Below are 23,236 nucleotides of genomic sequence, written 5' to 3' on the forward strand. Positions count from 1 at the left end.
ATTTGAAAAACGCCCCCACAGTTGATTTTTTTCTGTTTTGCTAGTAGCAATGGCAGTAGATTTGATACATTAATTATGGTACTAAAAAGAAAAATCAAAAGGAGACCAACTTTTGCTCTTTCCAGCTCTCCATGCCACTTCCCTCCAAAAAATAACACTCATCTGGTAAAAGTGAAGAAGAGGGAGTACGCAGCTTCCACTGCTGTGTGGTTCCCACTAGTTTCGCATTAGTAGTCCCTTTTTATAGGCAAACAGCCCTGCAGCAGCCACAGAGGTGAAACACAGGGTAGAGCTAAGCAGGCACAGCAGTCCTGGCACGGATGGCAGGTTCCTCTCCCAGAAGCTGGTGGTGAACGGTCGGGCTGGGACATCCTAGGGGAGAGAGGAGATGGTGCCACCGCAGGGTCTCCCTCACCACAGGAGTGGGGAGGCAGCAAATGTCCCCCACTAGGCTGGGGAGATCACAGATTCTTCCCGAGAACCAGATCAGGGAAGGGAAGGAGGGCCAGGGCTGTGAAACACAGATTTTCTGTTGTCCACTGGATAGCAAAGGTGGTGTTACTTGTGACTGGAAGGAGGTTATATTTGGCTTAAAACCATGGCCTGGGACTAGGCAGAACTAGCCTGATTTCCTGCATTTTGCACTCCTCCAGGCTCCAAGATCCTTGCCCCTGGGTCTTGTCCATCCACCCCTCAGACAGAGGTAAGAATATTCCTCAGATGAGTCAAATAATAAATAAATACCATCAGCATGTGAGGTAACCAAAACCTCACCGAAACAGAGACTGCAGCCTGACTGAAGGGTGTGAGCCTGACCAGGTGACAAGAGGAAAGTCTGGCTTACCTTTGACTCTGGCTCTGGCACCCAGATTTCATTTGCTGAGATCTTCCCCATACTGTGCAATATCTGGAAGAAAAAAAATGTTCTGTACCATGTAAGAAAAAAGTTAAAACCCACAGTACTTTCAGTTTTGAAATAGCAGAGCAAGTCAGAGCAAAGTGACATTGATAAAAGGCATAACTATGATTAGCTGAAAGTGCTTTGAGACAGAAAATGTATAGTGATTTCTCTGTTTATATCAGCAAAGAGAGAAGCAGGAGGCAGTTCTGGTAGTTCATGTAAATATAGGCAGCTGGTCCTCAAACAGTCGTGTGCCTAACCAGTGTTTTAAGGATAAAAGAACAGTTTCACAGAGTCATTTGTAAAAAGTAGGACTTCACTCAGAAACACACATGAACTGCAGCTTCTCCAGATGTTTATTTTTTTTCTAAGTAGAAGTAAAAATGCCTTTTCACATGATGGTTTGAGAAATGGCAAGGTGAGGTTACTGCCACACACTCGGGATGCAAAGCCTGTAAGGAGTGATGTGGCTTGGATCACAAACTAGAAAAAGGGATACAACTCTGGGGCTTTCAAAGCATAAAATTACAAAGTCCTCTCTTGGCTACTCAGGCAGCACAAAGCTCATCAAGGACTTTTCTTGAGAATAAGCTGATTGTAACAATCACAGAGGTTCTCAGGGGCAAATGAATGTCTCCAGAAGAGACAGGTAACTTTACAAAGACAGTAGTCTTTGTAACTACTGCTCACAGGCATGGAGAAAAGCAAAGAGAAATTAGGTGACTTGAAACAGAGCAAGGAATGAGGATTACAAGGTGAATATGACACTCTGTCAAGCAGAAGCAAAGGACTGAGATACTCCCTTAAATAACAGCTCCATGGCTCTGTCATACAGCAGTTGTAGCTGTAATGTACACCCTTTAATGCTTTTTTCCCCTCCCTCCAGACTGTTGTAAAGGGCTCTCACTGTGACTGGGAACTCAGCCCAATGTGTGTCATTCTGAGGAGATTTAGACATTATCAGAGCTGCCCATTATGAATTCATAAAGCCAAGCTAACGGTACTTGCTCATGAAAGAAGCAGCAGAAGGGATAGATCAAAAATGAGAACAATGCTCAGATTTCCAGACTGCTGCATAGGAAACAGCTGTGAGCATTTGCAATTACTTAAATTACTTTTAAAACATACAGTGATTAATTTGTTAGAAAGTGTGGTAGTATATCTACAGGCAGCATCAGGTTGGAGGGTTCTTTCCTCTAGATACAGCTATACAGCATGAGCTTCGTTCTAAATTCCTAGTGCAGCAACACACTGAGTAATGTTCTGATTTGGGTGAGATTCTTGGCTTCACTTTATTCAATTACAAACTAAGTAAAGTTTAAAAAAAAAACAAGAAAAGGCTTTGGTTCATACCCTTTTCTGGGATTCTTCCCCATCAATTCTAGGAGCCTCTGCACAATTACAGGGTGTGATGAACAACATCAGACCCTTCAACCTGTACTTAATCCTTTCTAACCTTTTAATAGAGATGTTGAAAGCAAACCAACAGTCTGTACCTCTCTGGCTGCTCTCTCTCCTGCCTGTACGGCCCCCTCCATGTATCCACTCCATTGGGTAGCTGTCTCCGTGCCAGCAAAGTAGATTCTGTCAACGGGCTGGCGAATGATCCTTCAAAACAAATGGAGAATGTCAGATAACAAGTAACAGGAAGGTGATGATCCTTCTAAAAGCAATTTATGGGCTTTGATGGAGCGCTCAGCTTCAGTTCTCCAGAATAAAAAAAGGCTGGGGAGCATAGTGCAATAAACTATCCCCACAGGACCACCTACTTGCTTCTGCATGCGAAACTCAAAATCTGAGATAGAGAAAATCTAAGGGATAAATCAGCATGCCTAGTTTCTGTGCAAAATAATATGAGCCTTATTTTAGTGCTAGGATAAGGGATAATCCTAGCAGCCTCCAGAAATGCAGTCCACCTGGTAGATTTATGTCTTCTGCATGGCAGCTTTGTTGTTATCCTGCCATTAAAATGGGATGTGAATGATGTTTCTGCAGTGATGGGTCACTAATACCAGCTTCTGTTTGGAGGCTGGACTTGTTTGCAAGTCCTGCCAAAAGGGGATGGCAGCTGAAGGCCTCAGCATTCACAGAGTTGCATCTGCGCCATGGGGTCGCAGAATCACAGAATCGTAGCCGTTGGAAGGAATCTCTGAAGATCATCCAGTCCAACCCCCCTGCGAGAGCAGGATCACCTAGACTAGGTCACACAGGAACGTGTCCAGGCAGGTTTCGAATGTCTCCAGAGAAGGAGACTCCACAACCTCTCTGGGCAGTTTATTCCAGTGCTGTTATCCTCACAGTAAAGAAGATTTCCTTATATTTAGGTTGAACCACCTGTGTACCTTCTGGTGTGTCAGCCACTCCTTTGCCACAGCTTTGTATCATCAGCAAATTTGCTGAGGGTACACTCTGTCCCATCTCCAGGTCATTGACGAATATATTGAACAGAGCTGGACCCAGTACTGACCCCTGAGGAACACCTCTAGACACTGGCCTCCAACTAGACTCTGCCCCACTGACCACCACTCTCTGAGTTCTGCCTATCAGCCAGTTCCCAATCCACCTCACTATCCAACCCACACTTCTTAATTCTGGCTGGAAGGATGTCATGGGAGACTGTGCAGAAAGCCTTGCTGAAGTCAAGGTAGACCACATCCACATCCACATCATAAGAGGCTATCAGATTGGTCAAGCATGACTTCAATAAGTCATATAAGCCAGCCCTTCAGCTCTGCAAAGCTGCACAAGCATCCCGGTAAACCCAGCGACAGGTAATGAGTTCTCTTTCCCACAGAGAACTTCTTGCTCTAAGGGCTCCCATCTAACCCCAGATTAGGTTTTCTCTGTCTGCCTGACACCAGCTTCCTCAGGTCAGAGGCCTCACCCATCACTACCCAAGTGTTCAGACAAATTACTACAGCAGGGGCTGTGGAGGGGATGACTTCTTCTCGCTCACATCTTAGCACAGGGGCAGGGTGTAACTCTCTCATGGGCATGCTAAGGAGCTCACGCTATGATGTGCTACATGGTTTGTCTGGTCTTTGGCTAGGCATACAATATTTGTCTGGTTGTTCCTATTACGTGCTGAACAGCATGCTTTTCAGCAACAAACCTAGCATTAAGCAGTGTTATCTAACATGTTCCTTTGGGAATACAGCAATTCTGCATGCGGAAGGTATGGGAGGCTTTGCTGGGTGGGAGGAGAAAATGAGTTTTCATGTGAGGGTTTTGTGTCTTCCTCTCGTGATGTGACCCAACTGGCTTCACCAGAACCTGGTGCTCCACCTACACAGTCAGTGGAGACTCTTCATCTGTCCAAGATGTGTGCCCTCAAGGCTTTAGAAAGCATTAAAAGGATTTACTGCAAATACTGTGTAGCAACAAATAATATAAGTAACCTACTGGGGAAAGGTTTCCTGGCTCTAGACGATCCCTTTGTGATTATGCTTTGATTCCTTGAAAGTCACAAGAGAAATTCTGCTCCTACTAAAGTCAATAGTGATGTCCTTGGTAGCTGGGGTCAGAAAGAGGGTTGGAGTTCCCCCAGTATGCTACATATCCCATAAGTTTGTTGCATAAAGGATATCATTGTACAAGAGCTAAGAAATGTAAATTAGAGCATTCTAAGCAAAGCATTCTCTGGTTTACCTTCCATAAGAATACATTATGCCTGGTGGGAAGTAGGCTGTGTAACAACCCCCTGAATATTGCTCCATGTTCCAGTTCTTTTCTTCATAATGCACAGGCTGTAAGTATTAGCAAACATTAGAGAGTGACACAGTGGCAAAGAAATTCAAAATAAAAACCAATTTCCGTTGAAGAGGGAAAAAACAGTCTAGGGATACCTGTCAAAGGAGTGCCATGTGATCTGGCTAATGCTCTCCATCTGTACAAAACAAATCTTTGCACTTTTACAGAAGCATTAGCTTCCCATGGGGAAATGACAGGACAAATAAAATCATTCACTGCCCTCGCTTTTCTTGTAAAGAATGAGACTGGCAGCTCTTTTCTTCCTGTACTAGATGCCGCTGCCCTCCCCTTGGCAGTACAGATTGTTCGGCACAACATGCAATCTTAGGTATATATTTCAGGTACCAGGAATTTTGGTTTCATACTCCAGAATAAAGGAGAAACATAACTGTACCACAGAGGTGAAAATAGACATTAATTTCTTACATGTAAAGCCTCTTCCATGCCCATTGCCTTGGCATATGCCTCACAGATCTTCTTCTTCCTACATGAAAATAACATCAGAGTCAGAAAAAAAAGGTGGGGAAAAAAATCTCTCAGCTATTGCTTTTCTTATTAAAAAAGTCACATTTATTGCCATACATTGGAAAGAAAGTTGCGTTTGGCTTTGTCTTCAAGTCTGATTTCAAGTTCTTATCTTAAATACATATTTAAAATGCTGATGCCTAAATATGACATCCAAAACGGACCCAGGGAATGGGAAATGAAGGTTGATTTTGGCAATGAGCTCTGAAAATATAAATCTTTTTACAGTTATTTTAGGACGCAGAGTCAATTCATTCTCATGTTCACTGGTGTAGGACCAGAAGAGAAGCTATATAAATCAATGAAATTCCTACAGATTTACTACAGCAGAGAACAAAATATGAGCTGGAGAATACTCCTCACATTCCTAAGCAGAACTCGTCTTTCACTTGCATGTGTACCAAAACCCACATTTAGAAGGTACTGTTTGTTCATTTCTCTGACTAATGGAGAAACCACACTGTTGTAAACACAAAGGTTTAAAATTTTTATCAGCCAGTCTGAGTGTGAAGGAAACCCAAAACTATGCATGTCAGTGCTCCCCATATCCCCAGGGTGAAGCATCATTCAGTGGGGATACAGTATGAGAATGTCTTCAGAAAAATCATTGCAGTTCACATGGAGACACAGAGCTGGTAAGTCATAACATGGAAAAATGGGCAAGACTCGGAAACTCTGGAATATCCGTAACTGGATGGATATTAGCATTATTGTCTTGGCCTGTTTATGCTAAAAGCTCAAACTTCCCCCCAATTCCAGTATTGGTAGTTGCACCAATCATGTGTATACATGCATATCACACAGAATCACAGAATCGCTCGGTTGGAAAAGACCTCCGAGATCATCATGTCCAACCGTTCCTGTTTACCCACTTAAGTACCTTAAGTACCTCATCTACCTGCTTTTTAAATACATCCAGGGATGGTGACTCCACCACCTCCCTGGGTAGCCTGTTCCAGCTTCTGACGACCCTCTCAGTAAAGAACTTCCTCCTTATCTCTAACCTGAATCTCCCTTGGCACAGCTTGGTGCCATTTCCCCTTGTTCTATCCTCCATCACCTGGGAGAAGAGACCAGGACCCCACTCTCTACAACCTCCCTTTAGGTAGTTGTAGGTGGTGATGAGGTCTCCCCTCAGCCTTCTCTTCTCCAGGCTAAATAACCCCAGTGCCCTCAGCCGCTCCTCATAAGGCTTGTTCTTCAGACCCCTCACCATCCTTGTGGCTCTTCTCTGAACATGCTCCAGAATCAGAGAATATGCATACACCTACACACATATTCCTGTGGGGAGGCATCCCAGACAACTGACTTATTTCTGAAATACTTAAGAGTTTCCGAACTCTTACCTCTCTTGCTTACTGAGATGGGCCAGTTTAACAGCTTTTCTGGTAAGGATAAAACTGAAAAGAAAAATACGGCATATAAATATAATGCAGTGTCAGCACCCCAGCTGATTCGCAAGCTCTTGCTTGAAATGACTCTAAAAAAAGTTGAGCAAAGCACTCTATCGGTATGTAATGGGCTTGACATTTTTTCATCATACCTCATCACTTATTAATTACAGGTCACACGGGTGAAGAGGCCTGTGCAGGGTACCCTGGGGAGTTAATCGAAATGGAGAGAGCACGCATTCCCAGGAGGCAGGTGCAGAGGACTGCCTGGCAGCTATCAGATGAGAAAGCTGCAGATGGCAAGAGTGTTTTCAAAGCTGCCAGCACTGCTTTCATTTTGCTGTGCGGGAGTGAACTCTCCAACCCCACTGACTCAGAAGAGCAAAGTTATACCCAAAGTGGGAAAAAGAAATGAGCATAGCCTGCATTGGCTACCCTTTTATATCTAGGTCTTGTCCAAAAGAACTGAGGCCCCGAGTTTTCTTGAGTTTTTGAAGTCTCACTGACAGCTGGCCCTATCACTGTCCGTGTCATTTGGTGTTAGTAAGTGATGGGAGGTTGCTGCTCTGACAAGCACTGCATAGTGTCATGAATCAGTCCTGTAAGAACTGGAATTAATATTCATTCAGCTTGAAGGAAGTAGATTTGGTGATTAGCTCATCTGACCTTAGTGGAACTACCCAGGGGATTAAGTAAGTTCCCAACAAAGTTGCATAAATCCATAGGAGAGAGCAGGAAACTGTTTGCCATATGGGGTTTGGAGGAGGCTTATTTCTTTCAGGAAGGTCATGGAAGTTTTTAAGCCTTGAACATGCCCATAAACATGTGCAGTTCAGTACAAGTGGCAAGCTTTCCTTGCCAGATACTTAAGGAGTAGTTGCCTGACATTTATATTGGCCTTTTTTTGGCAGTCTCACCTCAGATTACTGAGGAAACATTTGTAAAGATTGTTTGTTCTTGTTGGCTTTAACTATTTTAAAAGCCAGTCAATGCTGTTACATATTTTCCCATCTGTTTGTCCAAACTACAACTTTTTTACTTGGCAGCTTCTTCAGAATCCAAATTTCTTCACTGCACAGCTGCTGCCCTGATCAGCTACCAGCTGATGTTTGTTATCCTGCCTCAGCTCAATGGGGAGAGGAGACAAATGAGGATTTCTTGGACAACTGCATTTTCATTTCAGCCCAGGAGCTAAATACAAGGCCCAACATTAGCCAAATACAGGGTCACAAAGCTAGGTAAGAAACGGATTTATTTCTAAACCTACTCCACAGAAAAAAACCCCCACCCACCATTAACTGAACACTTAAAATGAACTACAGCTGAATTCAGCAACTCCTTCCCAACTATCTCCTTTGTATTAGGCTATTTGTAGCGGAAGCTTCATCTAAAAGCTTATATGGACTCGAGAGGCACAAGAGGCTTGCCAGAAGTGCTCTCTTCCATCTATGAAGACTGTGGGAGCGAGCACCACTAATAACCTGGCCATTTCCCCTCTTCCTCCTCCTCCCACTCCTTAATACAAAAAGAAATACACATCTAAGTATGGGCTAGAAACTCCTAACCCCATAAGGGCAGGGAAAGATCCATCAGGTTTTGTATCATCCATGGTTATTCCAATTGGAGATTCTTCATCCTCAATGACGAAGCAACCACAATAACCTAAGGGAGGAAAAGAAAACAGAACGATTGTCAGAGAAACTTGCTGATATCCATAAAATGAAATGTACAGTAATTCCTTCATCATCAATAATACCTTCATGTCTGCAGTGTTTTTGTAACAGTCCCTCTCCTCTCTTCCCTCTGACTCTGGAAAATTTTGTACACAGACTTCTTCTAAAAGTCACATTTAATTCCATTATTACTTAGCAAAGAATTTCTGTGGACTGTTGCAAGTCCCTTTGTCTTTCCATAGTGGGGGCAACAAACACTAAAAATAAGTGGATCTAGCAGGAACTGTGATGGTTCATTTCATGAGTAACTTTGGCCAAAACAACAGCAGCAGCAGCAACAAAACCCAGTGTAATTACATCTGTTCACCGCAGGCTCAAATTTACACCCTATACTGACTTTGCTGATGATAACACTGTCAGGAATGGTGTCCTGTAACAGTAACGCAGCAGAAACATGGGCTGTCTAATCTAGTATCACATCAGTACATCTTTCAAAAGAAAACACAAAAAATCCCATACAGAGAACGATGTATAAATCTGCCTACATTTCTTTCTAATCCCAGTGGCCAGTTTATGCCTTGAAACATGCAAAAATATATTATTTTGAGTAAGAAATATTCTTGCCCAGTGCAACTCTCAGTGTCATTACACAGGAGGTGGAAACTAAACTGTTCATAAAAACGGTGCTGGAAATGCTATCAGTTAAAGCTGAGAAACACACGGTTTTGCAGCACATGGAAAAGATATCTTGAGTTAAACAAAAAGCTAAGCTACTTTTTCCAGTCCTCTGAGATATCAAGGCTGTAGAACACAGGATTAAAAACAGGGAAAGGTCTTGCTTGCACCTTAAGCTCTCCTTGACATCTGCTGTAAATTCTCTTTGGCTGCCCTACCTCCATTCCTGGCAGGGAGAAGCAGAGAGCTGCTGCTGCAGGGTTGCTGCCTCTGTGCGCTGCAGGTTTCATCAATGCCTACCAGGGAAACCTTGCTTGTTCTCTCAGTTGTCCCTCCTCATCTAGCAAGCAACAATGAGATTCAGGATCCTGTTTGGGTTTGGACTCATCTTTGGGACAAGACATGCACTCAAGCTTGAAGGAAGAGCTCTGCTTTCTAAGGAGCTTTACCTTTCACTTTTCTGTGTGTTTGGTTTGGGGGGTTTGCGCATTTAACCCTCCTATGGATTTATTCCCTGATAGGCAGCACAGCTTCAAAAGTCACGTAGCATGAGACTCCCAAGTCCTTCACTTTCCCTAAGGCTTCCTTGTAGTACATCATGCATTTTATGACACTTCCCAAAGGCAAACGCTGAATTAACTGGTTTCTCTTTGGCGGCAGTTCTGGTTTGTAATGAATCTTTGTTGTCAGGATTGGAGGGATAGCACTGATCACGTACTTGCCCTGAAATGTAAAACACAGTCAGTACCAACAAGGCACTGCCTTTCACTGAGCTCACCCCAAAGGACATATTTGAAAGACACTCTTACTAGTTGTTAACAGCTTTCCCACATCTGACTTAGGTACTTGGCTTTCCCACACAGATATTGCCAGGTGACCAAAATAATTCTACCATTTCACAGAATTACAGAATGGTAGGGATCAGAAGGGATCTCTGAGGATCATCTGGTACTAATGCCCCTGCTAGAGCAGAATAAGGAGCTGGGAAAAACATGTTGTTTTGTGGTTAGATGATTCGCATTAGCTTTCTGGATGCTATAGAACCAGAGTTGAAACTTGGCTGGAGACAGGTTGAAAAATGGGGCAAGATAGATCTTATGGCATAGGTAAAACTGCCTTTTATCATCTCCAGGAAAATATGTGCGACATTTGTCTAACTTATAAGCTGTTAAAAAACCAGAATCACTTTTGTGCATGTTCACAGGATACTACTTCAGGTCAAGCAACGCTGATGGTGATTTCAGCTTTCCTGAACATACTCCATCCCTCTCACAGGTCCTGCATCTGACTGGAGTGAAGAAGGACACTCTATTTCAGGGTTCAGGGTGACACTTTATCACACCAGAGGCTGCTGCTCTCAGGAGGTCTCGTGTTGGCGGGGCTACTGAGTGCAGGAAGGCTGTCTTCTACAACTTGGCTGTCACTCAGCCAGCATGGAGGGAGAAACCAGAAGCTTCACTCCTCCAGGACATCTTAAGACCAGTTTTCTGCCAAATAGCCTCTTCCCTTTCTGCTAGCTTTCTCTAAGTACCTTCCAAACACTGCCACCGGTGAGACAGGGGTGTTGCAGACCCTCATGGTCCTGCACAAACCCTGTGGCAGGCTGGGCTCTGTGGGTGGGTGTCATCGCGGTAATCATGTACTGATGGAGCATTTCACAGTGTCACTGAACAGAGGCAAAATCTTACTAAAGTGTTTGAAATGTCTTTTTTGTTGTTGTTCTGCAAACTACAATCAAATACAAACGGGAATGTTATTTTTCCTTTCTTTGAAATTGTCTCAATGTAGAACTAAAATGTAAAAATATATAATCACAGGAAAAGTTAAGGCAAAAAAGGCAGAGTAATGACAGAAACTAACTAGCAGAACACCAAGAAGAGACCCAGCTGTAAATAAATCTGTAAAGCAGGTTTCACAGAGTGTCAGCATAGTCTGAGAAACAGACACACACAAATGGGTACTTCCTGATTATATCTGGATGAGAGCTACAGCAGATGTATTCCCCCACTAAATGCATATTTTACTTTTATTCTGATCAAATTACCTCATATATCTCATGGTTTAGAGTCTCCACAATGACATTATCACCTGTCTGATCAATACGGACCACAGGTCTCTCCAGTTTAACTCTGCCTTTGAGGCGTTCCATTATTTTCTCTGATATCTGACCAGAACCCCCTTTAAACTTCCTCTCCTAAAAAAACAAAGAGAAAAGAAACACAAACAAAAAGATCACCAGCATTAATCACAATGACAATGAATATGACATCGAATATGACATCTGGTCATAATCAAGAAACTCCAAGCCAAATCTGCAAGTCCTAAGGGAGCATAAAGAGGCCCAGACTTTCAGAAGAGCAAAGACATAAACCTCAGCTTCAGTGGGGATTGCCACCTAAGCCACTTTTGCAATGGCTTCCTCAATTAGCTGGCTTAAAGACTCTTGAAGCCTAGAGAACAAACACACACAATGCAGGTATTTTAGATACTATAAACATATAACTTCATTTAAAAGAAGTTTTGAGTATTTTACCCACCACTGCGCCACCAAAACCCTCATGTGTGACAAATGGATCAGCTGGATCTGTACAACAAAAGCCTGCACCCAGCCCAGAAACAAGACAGATCTTTAACCGGGTCTGGCCTCAAGTGCAGCAGGCAATGTGCTTTATCTGTCCTTGGGAAGACACAGAGACACTGCTGTCTGGAAAAAAGCACAATCTGTGACACATATTTCCTTGCCATGTCTGTGCAGATGCTCAGGGGAAGCACTAATCCTCTTTTATCTAGCAGCCACCAGCATTATATCAAGCAGCTCACTTTTACATATAAGATGCTGCTACTGTCAGGGAGGTAAGGATCCACAAAGTCTTGTATTGAAAGACTGAAATGGCTGCTGGAAGAAGTTTCTGGAAGACTCGTTATGGCTGCTAAGTTAGAAACCCTTAGTGGTTTTGCTCAATTGGTTGTGACTGGAGTGAGGGGAGAAGTAAGGATGGTAGCTTGCCCCATCCAGGCACAAAGAAAAAGAAGTGCTAACAAAGGATGCTGACATAACACATCCAAATTACTTTGTCATTGTAAATCTCCCCTTTTCTGAAGCTTCATCCAGAACAATCACATGAAAACTATGATGCTCTGCAGGCAACCAGGCACCTGCCAAGGTGAGAAACAATCTGAAGTAGCTCATAAAACATGCTGCCATGTGAGCTCTCCCAAAAGGAGAGGCCCTTTGCTATCTACTTCCAACTCTTGTCATTAGAGGATTCAATGCAAAAAAAAAAAGTATTTCACTCTGAAGTACACTTGTTTTGAACTCTGGAAGACATTAAAATATGCTAAGTAACCCATAGAAAACAAATTGGCAAAAAAGCAACAAAACAGCAACAAAAGGACTGTGCTGAAGTGAATTCAGGAAAAAACAATTTATCCCAAAGCCTAGCTAATTAAATTCCTCATTGTACAGAGTTAGCCAAGAGGGCTGTTCCACCCTATGAGAACACGACTGTCTCCAGCGTCACATGCATTTGCTCTTTTGTCCTCTTTTCACTAACTGCAGGGCTTTGAGGTGTACAACACTCCACTTGTACTTCACGGTTTCAAGAGAGGAGGAAGAATGAGAGACATTTTGTACCTGGCCCCCATTGGTGATTGAGAAAATCCTGGCTGTGCCCCCACACTGCCTCACGTACCACAGGAACCAGAGCGCGGAGACTTCATGAGGCTCAGACGTGACGTTAACGTTCACAAATAAGGTGGCAAACTCTTTAGCAGCTCTGCATGAGACACAGGAGCAGACAGACAGTGAGTAAATGTGTTTCTGACAGCTTTCAGGACTTCCTTTGTTATTCTCAATAAGGACTACTTTCCCAAAGTCAGAGAAGCCGAGATGATTTATACCTGTCTCATTTTTTACTCTGTGGTGAGGCTGTTGAATGGGTTTACATCAGCACCTCCCTCCCTCCCAAAGCATTTCCCCATTCCATTTGAAATCTCACTGATTTCACCTTAGTTATTTCTTTGAATACTTTCCCAGCTGCATTCCTTTTATTAGAGCAAATATTTTTCTCAACAGAACAATGCATTCGGTAACTAGTTAGTGAAACTCTTCTGCATTTCCCCTCCATGGGGAGCTCATCAGGCACATAATTTCCAAGGTCTGGTAGGTCCCACAGGACTCACCTAGCCACACATCCAAGACACTCCCCCATCTCCCATGTAACACTGCTGCACAGACCTTTTGTGAGACCAAGAATCAGACATGTTAAATAACCCACAGAAACCAAACAGGCAATCGTTGCCATAAATATAAGGAGAGGGTCAGCTGTCTTCTGCAGTAAGTCCTGTGACCTTAGAGTTACTGCAGCAGGAAATGAGGACCTGGCTACTCGCATTTCTTTCATTTGTGGCTACAGATTGCTAAGAGAATTCAGATCATTTTGCAAAGAAGGTGAAAGGTCGTTGACTTGGATGAAGTTTCATAAAACAACATGAATTTATAATCACCTGCTAAAGGAAGGAACTTTGCAAGTTATCTGGACTAAAGTATGTAACTTTTATAACCTCATTTCCCTGGGTATGACGTCCAGTCACACCCATTTCATTAGCCAGGATACGAAAGGATCCTAAGTGCAAGAACCCTCTACCACAATCCTGAAAGCACCAAGATACTAAAGAGCTGCAGCAGGTTCAGGCTTGAGAAATGTGAAGAGAGTCTCCAAGATCAGTAGATGCTGATCTGTGACACATGACAAATGGATCTTCTTTTATAATCTCGACCCAAGTCACATAGAAAATGCTGTGGAAGAGCTTTTCTGTTTAGGGCACTATGCTTTTTAAATATGTGTAGAAAAATCTGACTTGGCTTGAAGATCTAAAATGGCTTTTTACTGAGTTTTTGAACCTGTTTCAGCTGAGCACATCCATTAAAACTGGAGTGCCACAAAACGACTGGCAGTAGAAGCAGTCTTGCAGAGAAGCGTGTTACAGGAGAGATCACTATAAACCCAGTTCTGCTTATACTCCACCAGCTTCCTGACTAAGAGAAACAGCAAAAGCTTGAATAGGAAGAGGAGTGCCCTTGCAATAGAAAGGGTAGTTCAAAGTAACTGAGTTTGCAGGCAAATGGCTCATAAAACTAATTGCAAAGAAAACTACAATGCCACAGACAGCAAGAGAAAGTCCAAATGGCCATACCTTGTATCGCATAGAGCTGGAGAAAGATTTAAGCCAGTAAAATAAATTTCAAACAGAAAGTTTTGGTCAGAAAGCTGCAGGCACAGTGCTAAACCACTGTCAGAATGAAAGGACAAAGAGAGCACAGCCGCACAAATAAAAGACGCTGAACGCATGGGAGGAGAGCGTTACAGAATAGCACTGGGGTCGGCACAGCAAGTGGGGACACAAGTGCTCATATGAGCACACTTCTCTTTGCCTTATAAAGAGAATTAATTGGAAAGGGAAAGGAAGAAAAAAGTATTTGTCGTCACCTCATATTGAACATTGTTCCTTTTTTTTTCATTCATACAGTGTGGTCCCTCATAGACATATAAAACACACTGGCCATTTTCTAGGTGATACAACACCGTGGGCTCTCTTCCTACCAACCAGGTTTGATGCTCTGTTGGACCTGCTACTCACAAACAAGGAAGACCAGTTGGATGATGCAGAGTTGAAGGGCAGCCTTGGCTGCAGTGGCTGTGAGACTGTGGAGTTTAAGATCCTGAGAGCAGTAAGACAAACAGCAGAATTGCAACCTTGGATTTTGGAAGAGCAGATTTTATCCTCCTCAAGGACCTGCTTGGCAGCATCTCATGGGAAACTACCTTGCAGGGCAAAGAGGTCCAGGAGAGCTGGCTGGAATTCAAGGACATCTTCCCAGGAGCAAAGGGAGGGTACACTGCAATGGGCAGAGCTAAGCAAGTGCAGCATCAGGCTTGCTGGGATGAACATGGAGCTCCCAAATGGGCTCAGAGACAAATCAGCCAGGGAACTGAAAGGCAATGAGAAAGGTTGCCTCAGCTGCCTGGTTTCCCTCCAAGGGTTTCAGAGCCCCAGAAGGCATAATTGCTGAAACAAGGAATAGCATTTGAACTTCTCCAGAGTTTCCAGAACCAATAGCTGCTCACTCCCCCCTTCCTGGGATCTCATGCTGCCCCATCCACTGAGAGACCACTGGAAAGCAGCTGCTTTCTGGCACGGTGTGCTTCACTCCAATGTGCCAGTGGCACCTGCCTGCTCTGTGGTAGATGCAATGCAGCTCACGCAGTAAAAGCAGATACATACGATAACTGCAGGAGTGGACACAGCCAAGAGTTAGAGGACATTGCTCCTCAACTCCTAGCCTGCTATGGGGCTGGGGAAGCCCCCTCACCTCCTTCTGCCTCCATTTCCGTGCCTACAAGTGACATTTATTCATGACTATAAAGCAGAGTTTTATTTACATGTTGCTTTTTCTAAAGACAAAGGCACTCACTCTCTAACTGAGTGAAGTGAAAGCACGGTGGGAAGAGCCCACACTGTCACTCCTGTGTGCACAGGCCCACTGAGGCAAACCCCTGGTTTCCCTAGCATCTTTAATCCCACCTGCCAGCCAACCCAAGCTCTGCAAACCACTTTAAGCTCCACAGGCCATCACCCACCATCTGACAACAGCCTACCATAAACAACAGCCTCATCTCAAACACCTCATGCTCTCTCACCACCTGTACCCTAGCTGTACTCAGCTGTACCCTAGAATTTGTCAGGGAACCACTGTCATTCTGCAGCTGAACTTAAAAGTGAATAAAGAGTTATTTACTTGGTATAGCAAATCTTATCCATCAGCTCTTTCATGGTCATTTTGTCCCATTCTTCAGCATGTGGAGCATCCCATGGTGCTTCAGGAGGAATCTGGAAAGAGAGGCAAAATAGCTAAGAAATTATTCAGTACTACATCACTGGCTGGTCATAGCTAATTAGTAGCACACAGTTGATTTATATGTTGTCCAGGAGTTGCTTTTGTTCCCTGCACATGGCTGTAAATTTGGAATAAACTCACTAAATGGAATAGTTTCCATTCATAACTTAGGGCACGAATTGCACCATGACCACTAAACCTGACTTTGTCTGACCAAAGAACTATATCCATATGTTGAGACTCATCTGGCCTTTAATCATCCGGAAGTGAGGTGTCATAATTTAGTTGTCTTGGTATCCTTTAACAGCTGAGGGAAAAATTTTTCTTCCAGTCAGAGATTCAGTCAGTCGCAAGATGGGTATCCAAAGGCTGCTATGTCTGTTAACTACAGAGGGAGCAAAAATGGCTAGATACTATTAAATTATTTTTAGACAGTTAAATTCTTAATGTACCATGACATGCAAGGACACTATCATATATTTGAATGTTTAAAAATATGTATTGTTTGACAAAAAAATGTGTAGTATCATGCACAAATTTGATTCTGCAAAACCACATAAATCTGATTAACTTTGCAGGAATACGGTTAGCTGTGCTTGAAGGTTATTGTAAGGTATGACCCCTGGTTTGTAGCCAGATTATAAGGCAACTGATAAATATTTAAAAGGCAGCACGATGCTCCAGGGGCTACTTTTTGCACACAGGAAGACCTACAGTTATACTGTGTGCACTTTGAAGCCATTTACTGTTTAAGAATTTTAGAAATAAAATTTTAGAAATTAAATTAATATGAAACCACATTGGAGCCTAGCTTAGGCAGCTACAAAAAAGAATCATCCTTACTCAAAAAGGCTGTCACAAAAGAAGGAAAAAACCCTTCTTATCTACCAGCTCATGGAATGGTTTTCCCTGGCATGAGAAAGTACATACACTGCGGTTCAACAAAATTTTTTCAGATATCGGACACCTTCAGATCACTTTGTATCCTCACAGAATCATAGGATGGTTTGGGTTGGAAGGGACCTTTAAAGGTCCTCTAGTCCAAACCCTCTCAGTGAGGAAGCCCTGTTATTGCTGATAATTCCTGTGCAACATAGATATCTTTCCTGATGAATGTTTCTTTTATATATTAAAGAAGCAGTAAAAAAGCCTGCCAGGAACAAAACAAAGCCAAACCAGATTTACTCATGGTGACATGAGTGTTGTAGGAAACAGATGCCATTCACGAAGCCTACCTCTTTTCCCATCTTGTCCATGGTCCTCCAGAAGTTATTGTAATCCAGATAAACTAAGGGATTCCATGTTGAAGGGGAAATACCCGTGAAGCAGCGTGACTTTCCCTAAAATACACATAAAAATACAAGCAACTGAAACACAACAGAGCATATCTTCCCTACTCAAGAACACAAAATTCTCAAAGTCATCACATGATTGAGCTTTACGCCCAGAAGATCTATTCTTCTTACTTTTTTTTTTCTGCATACGCACGTAAGTGATGGAATGCATAAAGCTAAGTATGAGGGGAAAAAAAACCAAAACAGTTGGGCTGACATTAAAAAGGACAATAATACATTTTTTATTTGGAGGGAATGGGGAGTGGTACATCTGTTCTGAGCAGGTTGTCAAATTCTGGGCTGAGGAGACTCAAGCAATGGCCAAGGAAGTAATATTCCTTGTTCCTAAGCATTCTTCATTATTACGTATGAACGAACCTAATGTTTGTCTGCCTGCTGAAATATATACCCTAAAATTTGCATGGGTCTGAAGTTGCATACATTTTAAACTTTAAACTGTCTACGCACCTTTAAGGTACACCTTACCCATAAAATGCAAACATACCTATTATGCAAAGTACCTTGAAAGAAACTTAGCCTGAAAAAAAAAAAAAGGAAAATTTGCCAGAAATAAACTTTTTGGCTGAAGGAAGAAAAATCTCATACGCTTGCAAAAATGGTGTCAGCACTTACATACAATGTGTATGACACATTGCTGCAACAGGAGTATGGACTGTTTCAGATCATCCTGTGATATAATGATAAGCGAAACAATCTAACAGCAGCTGGTTCTTTGTGATAACTTTAATCTGAAAGAGGACCGGATAAGCAGGCAACATTTTCTCTTACTGAATTGCTTCTAACCTTCCCCTGTGTAAGTCAACAGCAATTTTACATCAGACCTCTTAAACGATTGCTCTTCCAAGTGTGTTAAAAGTTTGCACGAGGTCACATGGCAGGATGCAGTGAACATGCTGGACCATGCCAGGTACGATCTGTAATACCAAGCTGTGTGCAATATGCTTTTCAGTGCAATGTATATATACCATACCAGCCCATTGCACCTGGCAGGTGGGAGTCACAGACCAAGCAAGAGTCCCCAGTGCCACAAATGCATGAGATGGTGACCCAGGGACAGGTGGACACAAAGCAGGAGCCAGATGCACCTTCCCCACACTCAGCCACAGAGAATTTATTGGTCTTCCCCACTGGTAAATTTTGTGCATGTGTAAATACATACAGATTTTTTATATTCTTCAGAACACTTTTCTGCAAAGATCATAACAAAAATAAAAGGCGCAAGATGAAACTCAGAGAACATAGTGAGCTTTCACACTAGGAAAAAATAGTAAAAAAGCCAAACTCTCACATTTTTGGTCAACTTCTGTCACCTTCAGGGCAGGTACAACAGAGGAGGCAAGAGTATATGGGTAGCCTTGCTATAACCAACACCGCTTGGTCCCTCTCTCCCCAGAGGTCGGCTGCAGTGGTGTCTCAACACTGTGCTTTACCTCCTCCTCATCTTCAGTGAGGGTGGCAGCAAAAACACTCTCCTGCTTAGTCTGGACAGAGTAATCTCTGCTCTGGGCTTAGCAAAGCACAAGGTTGTGATCTCAGCAATTAGTTCAGCTTGAGATTCATGTGTTTAAAGTTTTTTTTTTAAAAAACAAATGTTGAGTTTTCTTTCCAAGTCACCAGGATGACTCTGGAGGCAGTTGGTTAGCTCTGGATTTCTGGGTATGTAATGTTAATCTTGTGTATCACACACTTTCTTCCCCTCTCTTTTATCACTATTTCAGGCCAGTTTAGAGTTACACTGGAAGAAGCTGGGTGGGGGATTCTGCTCCAGCCTCCTCCAGGTGCACATGTGCATGCAAAACACACCTCTACCCTGGCAAGAGCAGAGAAAATGCTCCTATGAACTACCAGCATGGAAATCTTCTGCATGATACTGCCTTTTCCTTTTCCTTGAGCATGATTTACTGCCAGCTTGGAGCACTGTGTATTCAGCCAAAGAAAAGAGGACCAAAAAACACATGCAAGGTGATAGACTGCATGCCACAGCTTTTACTGTCATAAACCAATGCTGTATCAAACAAGGAAATCCTGATACAAAGCAGTAATACATAGATAATAATTTTTTTCTTATTGCACAACAACTTGTTTTTCAAAAAGATCATCAAATACTGCTCCTTCAAAGCTCATTTATTGCTAACCTTTTTATTCTGGTCAGGAATGCAAGTGCCATCAACGTGTCTTCCTTGATGTGCTTTAGCACCAATAATCCTGCCCTTAAGCAGAGATGAGGTGCAATGCTGTCAGGTCACTCAACAACAGGTAAAGATAAATGATTACTGAAGTTCTGTCATGTCAATATTGCAAGGGGACAAAGGGAAAAGATAAGCCTGCCGTTCAGGAGTAGCACAAAAAACTTCCCAAAGTTTTTCCACTGTTCAGTACGACCTCTTTTCATATAGCTTTTCGATAAGTGACCGCACTTTTACTGGTGTAACTTGTAAATAGCTATGCTTGGCTTATTTAATTAAACAAAAAAAGAAGCACTTATTTAAAAAGAAAGTAAAAAAATGTAATGACTTCTCCAACAACAAAATAAGGCTCCTCTCCTCCTCTTGTTTTCAGCCAAACCTCTTCCTTATATTGCTGGAAACAACAGCCCAAGAAAAGTCTCTCTCAGTAACTCTATGATGAGGTTTGCGCCAAAACAGCTTTTTCAACTCCCAGCGTTAACTCTACTGTGTCCAACAGCTACAGGCTGAGAAACTCCCAGACTATCCTGTTTGCTACAGATGGGGCAATTGTTGAGAAAACTCGCCCACTGCCTGGCTACCTAATATTTTCACCTCTGTACTAGCTGTAGACCACCATGACCACAAACTGCTAAGGACTGATCAAGACATCTTGCAATCTCAGCCGCTGGCATCGCATTGAATATTCCCTTATCTGCTATTTGAAAAATGAACCATCCTTTCATTACTGATCTGAAAATATTATCCCCATAGCTTTGGTCAATGGCATAGCCCAGGAAGATCAATGGGAAAACATATTTTATCCCCTGAGAACTATGAAATGCCAACTGATAATTAACAGGCTAAAGTTGCGTTATTTGTTGCTCTCTTCTGTGTGCAAAAAATCCCATAACTTCAGTAAGACTGAAGACCAAGGGCAGGAAAAGGTGGAAAAATAAAACAGTGCTAACAGACTTGGAAGAGGCTGAGACTGAATTCAGAGAGCCTGGAACAGTTCACAGACACGCTAACCCCTTGCACAGTGGGGCTGGACCTACAAGAAGTGGGACCTGATTGGGGGAAAGGTCAATTCTAACAAAGTCTAGGACAGAAGTTCCCATTGCCCACCAGAGAGTGCGAGCCAAACAGCCTTAACCACATCAGTTTTTTAACTCTCTTTCTTGCACAAGTATCTCCACAGCAGGGAATAAATCTAGCCCAATGACCTGGGGCTGGTAAGTTATTCATTTGTCTTTAATACTGTGTCCCTACTAGGCAGAGAAGCTCTGGCTGCATGTTTCACAGAGGAGCTCACTGCAAGCAGGCAAGGTCTTGCAATATTCCATTTTTAAACAAGTTTATAGTGTTCTTGGTGTATTATTTTGAGAACTACTGTTTTCTTAACTGAAAGGCAAATAACCTACTGGCTTCATTCCCATGTTAACACGAGGTTCTTGACTGACCCACAGAGTTTATCTAATTTTTTTTCCATTTCCTAGTGTGTCGAATGTTTTCCTGGAGACCTCAGATTTGAGTCCTGCTGCCTGCCTGGATTAGTTACCCCATGGCAATCCAAAGGAAACAACATCCCCAAGCACCGTAGATCAGTGGTTTGAAAGAAGGCAGCAGAGAGAGATGTGCTCTGCAAGGTCTGTTTTTACCCTGCCCAGGGCTAGGCTGTGGCTGGGAGCCCTAACTACAGGAATGAAGCCCAAGCCACCCTCAAGTTTCAAAGAGGAGAAGACAATTTTGCCAGTCTTGAGAAAGGCAAGTCTGGCTTCTGCCTGCTGTGATGAGGACGAGCTACACATCAGAAAGTGCAGAAGGAGCATCCTTTGTGTCCCAGGGCAGGGACTGCTATTGTCCTCAGGCCGTGCACAGCACACGCAGCCAGAGCAGCAGCTCCCTACGGTGTGAGCCTGCAGGTGGGCATCCTGCCCTGCTCTGCATCTCCAGCAAGTCTAAGCCTTGTGGACATTGCAGTGCCTCAGACTGTGATTCCAGTGTCCAAACTGCAGACTTAGAGTGCGATCTGCATGGACTTAGTTGCAGACTTACCTGCTGGACCCTAATCTCTCAATCTTGAAGCTAGAGGAAGGAAAGGAAAGACTATATGGCCAATATGAAGCACTGCAGTACAAATGCTCATCTTTTGTCAACTGCTACCTTGCTCTGAATATCATAAGCAATAAAAAATAAGCAAAACCAGTCCATATTTACTAATGTTATGTATACCAGAGCTGGGTAATACAGCCAGATATTAGAGGAGTACAGTCATATGAGAAGGTTAACACCAAACCCCTATCACTTAAACCAAGGCCCTATCACCTTTACTTTCTAGGGTCTTCTACTAAAGAGAAGGTGAAAATGGACCACAGCATGACCTTCAAGGATCTCTGTAAGAATAAAAAGCTCTCTCTCTCTTCTGGGAAGGAAGAACTCCAGCACATCTGCCTTTTCTCAGTTCGAAAGCATTCTTGATGAATTATGGGACAGTCTCCTCAGAGCAATTTGGCTGGAAAGGAAGTCTGGGTCTCTTAACAAAATCTGCACTTAGAAGCTGCAGATTTATGACGACAGGATACAAACGAATTCCTGATTGATATCAAAGCAGTCCATGTTACCATGCTAACTGATGGGAAAGTATGAACAAATAAATAACAAAAAAGGATAAACAGTAGTTACATATTTGGATTTTTCAAGTAAACTGTAACTACAAAGGAAACCTGCCCACATGAAGCAACGTGGTCTTTAAAGCCTGCAGTACATGGGATTTTTCCACGCACATATGGGAAAAATTCCTTTCAGAGCAAAGAAGCTCATGAAATCCCTCCAGGGATTTTCACTTTCCCTTGGCTGCTTCTGCTGCTAGGATAAACCATTTCCCCTATTTCAATCCAAGCAGTACCTTGGAAGTCTTCAGAAAGAGCCAAACTGAACCAATTAGTATGGTAAATATAAGACCAAAAATCTCTTAATCTGAGGATGCTGGAGGTTACATAGAGTTGAATGACTGTCATAACAAAATCTGATGCCATGTTTAGTCATTCCTCAAAACACTCTACCTCTCGCCTCTGACAAAACCGCACAGCACTGTAGACTCTGAAGAAATGCCCTTGGGAAGAGATCTTCCTGCCTGACCCCAGGTACATGCTCTCCGACAGCCATCAGCTGACAGAAACAGCAGACGAGACACAAGGAGAAAAGTTCCAGTCATATGCAAACCTGAAAGGCAGCAGCTTACCCATAGCTGACAGTGTACTAGTCCAAGAAGCTGAGCACATCCATCTTTCAGATTAATATTTAATTTCTGGGGCAATGATTCTTTAGTATCAAATCACCTCTTTGCTAACACACAAAGGTATTCACATCCCTGGAGTATCTTTAATGAATATGAGGGGTGCATCTGTAGCTAGGAAGGCACAAATCACTACCCAGCCAATTCACCATTGCAGCATGGTAACAGCGTGCAGCGAGTAGGTAAAACGTGCAAGCCCTAAGGGCCCTGAGCACTCACCAACCCAGCCAATAGCCAGGACCACACAAACGGTTTTCAATAGGCTACTGGGATGTAAGGGAGGGTTCAACAAGAGATTCCTAAAACAAAGGGCACAGTGACTACACAATGTCTCAAGGAGAGAGTAAGAAGCAGCAGTGGAGAATCAGGGAAAGGAAAGAAATCAAAAAGCCTACAATTCATGGGAAGAGGACGTGGGAGGAACAAGACCTACTGAAGAAAAAGCATCATTATTATTTATCCAATACTTAAGCCTGTCAATGCTGGGAGACCTGAAAACCCCTTTGCTGTTACCCTGGTTCAACAACAACACTTGGTTATCTTGGCAGGACCAAATCTAGAATTGATCCCCATCCTGTGATCCAGCTAAACAGCTGATAATGCTG

General features: G+C 43.0%; 1 protein-coding gene across 1 annotated transcript in view; it reads right to left on the reverse strand.

The window, feature by feature from the left end:
• Positions 1 to 216: 216 nt before the first annotated feature.
• The window catches only part of LOC104546480 (amine oxidase [flavin-containing] A-like), a 29,268-nt gene continuing 6,248 nt past the window's right edge, over positions 217 to 23,236 (reverse strand). The window contains exons 5-16 of the mRNA XM_010191885.1: positions 17,049 to 17,153; positions 15,715 to 15,806; positions 12,550 to 12,691; positions 10,960 to 11,109; positions 9,474 to 9,638; positions 8,133 to 8,224; positions 6,523 to 6,576; positions 5,078 to 5,135; positions 4,550 to 4,647; positions 2,398 to 2,509; positions 845 to 907; positions 217 to 372 (exon numbers count right to left, since the gene is read on the reverse strand). Of these exons, the coding sequence (XP_010190187.1) occupies positions 217 to 372; positions 845 to 907; positions 2,398 to 2,509; positions 4,550 to 4,647; positions 5,078 to 5,135; positions 6,523 to 6,576; positions 8,133 to 8,224; positions 9,474 to 9,638; positions 10,960 to 11,109; positions 12,550 to 12,691; positions 15,715 to 15,806; positions 17,049 to 17,153 (1,287 nt within the window). The remainder of the gene's footprint in view (positions 373 to 844; positions 908 to 2,397; positions 2,510 to 4,549; positions 4,648 to 5,077; positions 5,136 to 6,522; positions 6,577 to 8,132; positions 8,225 to 9,473; positions 9,639 to 10,959; positions 11,110 to 12,549; positions 12,692 to 15,714; positions 15,807 to 17,048; positions 17,154 to 23,236) is intronic.

Source organism: Mesitornis unicolor, unplaced genomic scaffold (assembly GCF_000695765.1).
Source record: "Mesitornis unicolor isolate BGI_N332 unplaced genomic scaffold, ASM69576v1 scaffold17379, whole genome shotgun sequence".
In the NCBI taxonomy this organism is placed as follows: Eukaryota; Metazoa; Chordata; class Aves; order Mesitornithiformes; family Mesitornithidae; genus Mesitornis; species Mesitornis unicolor.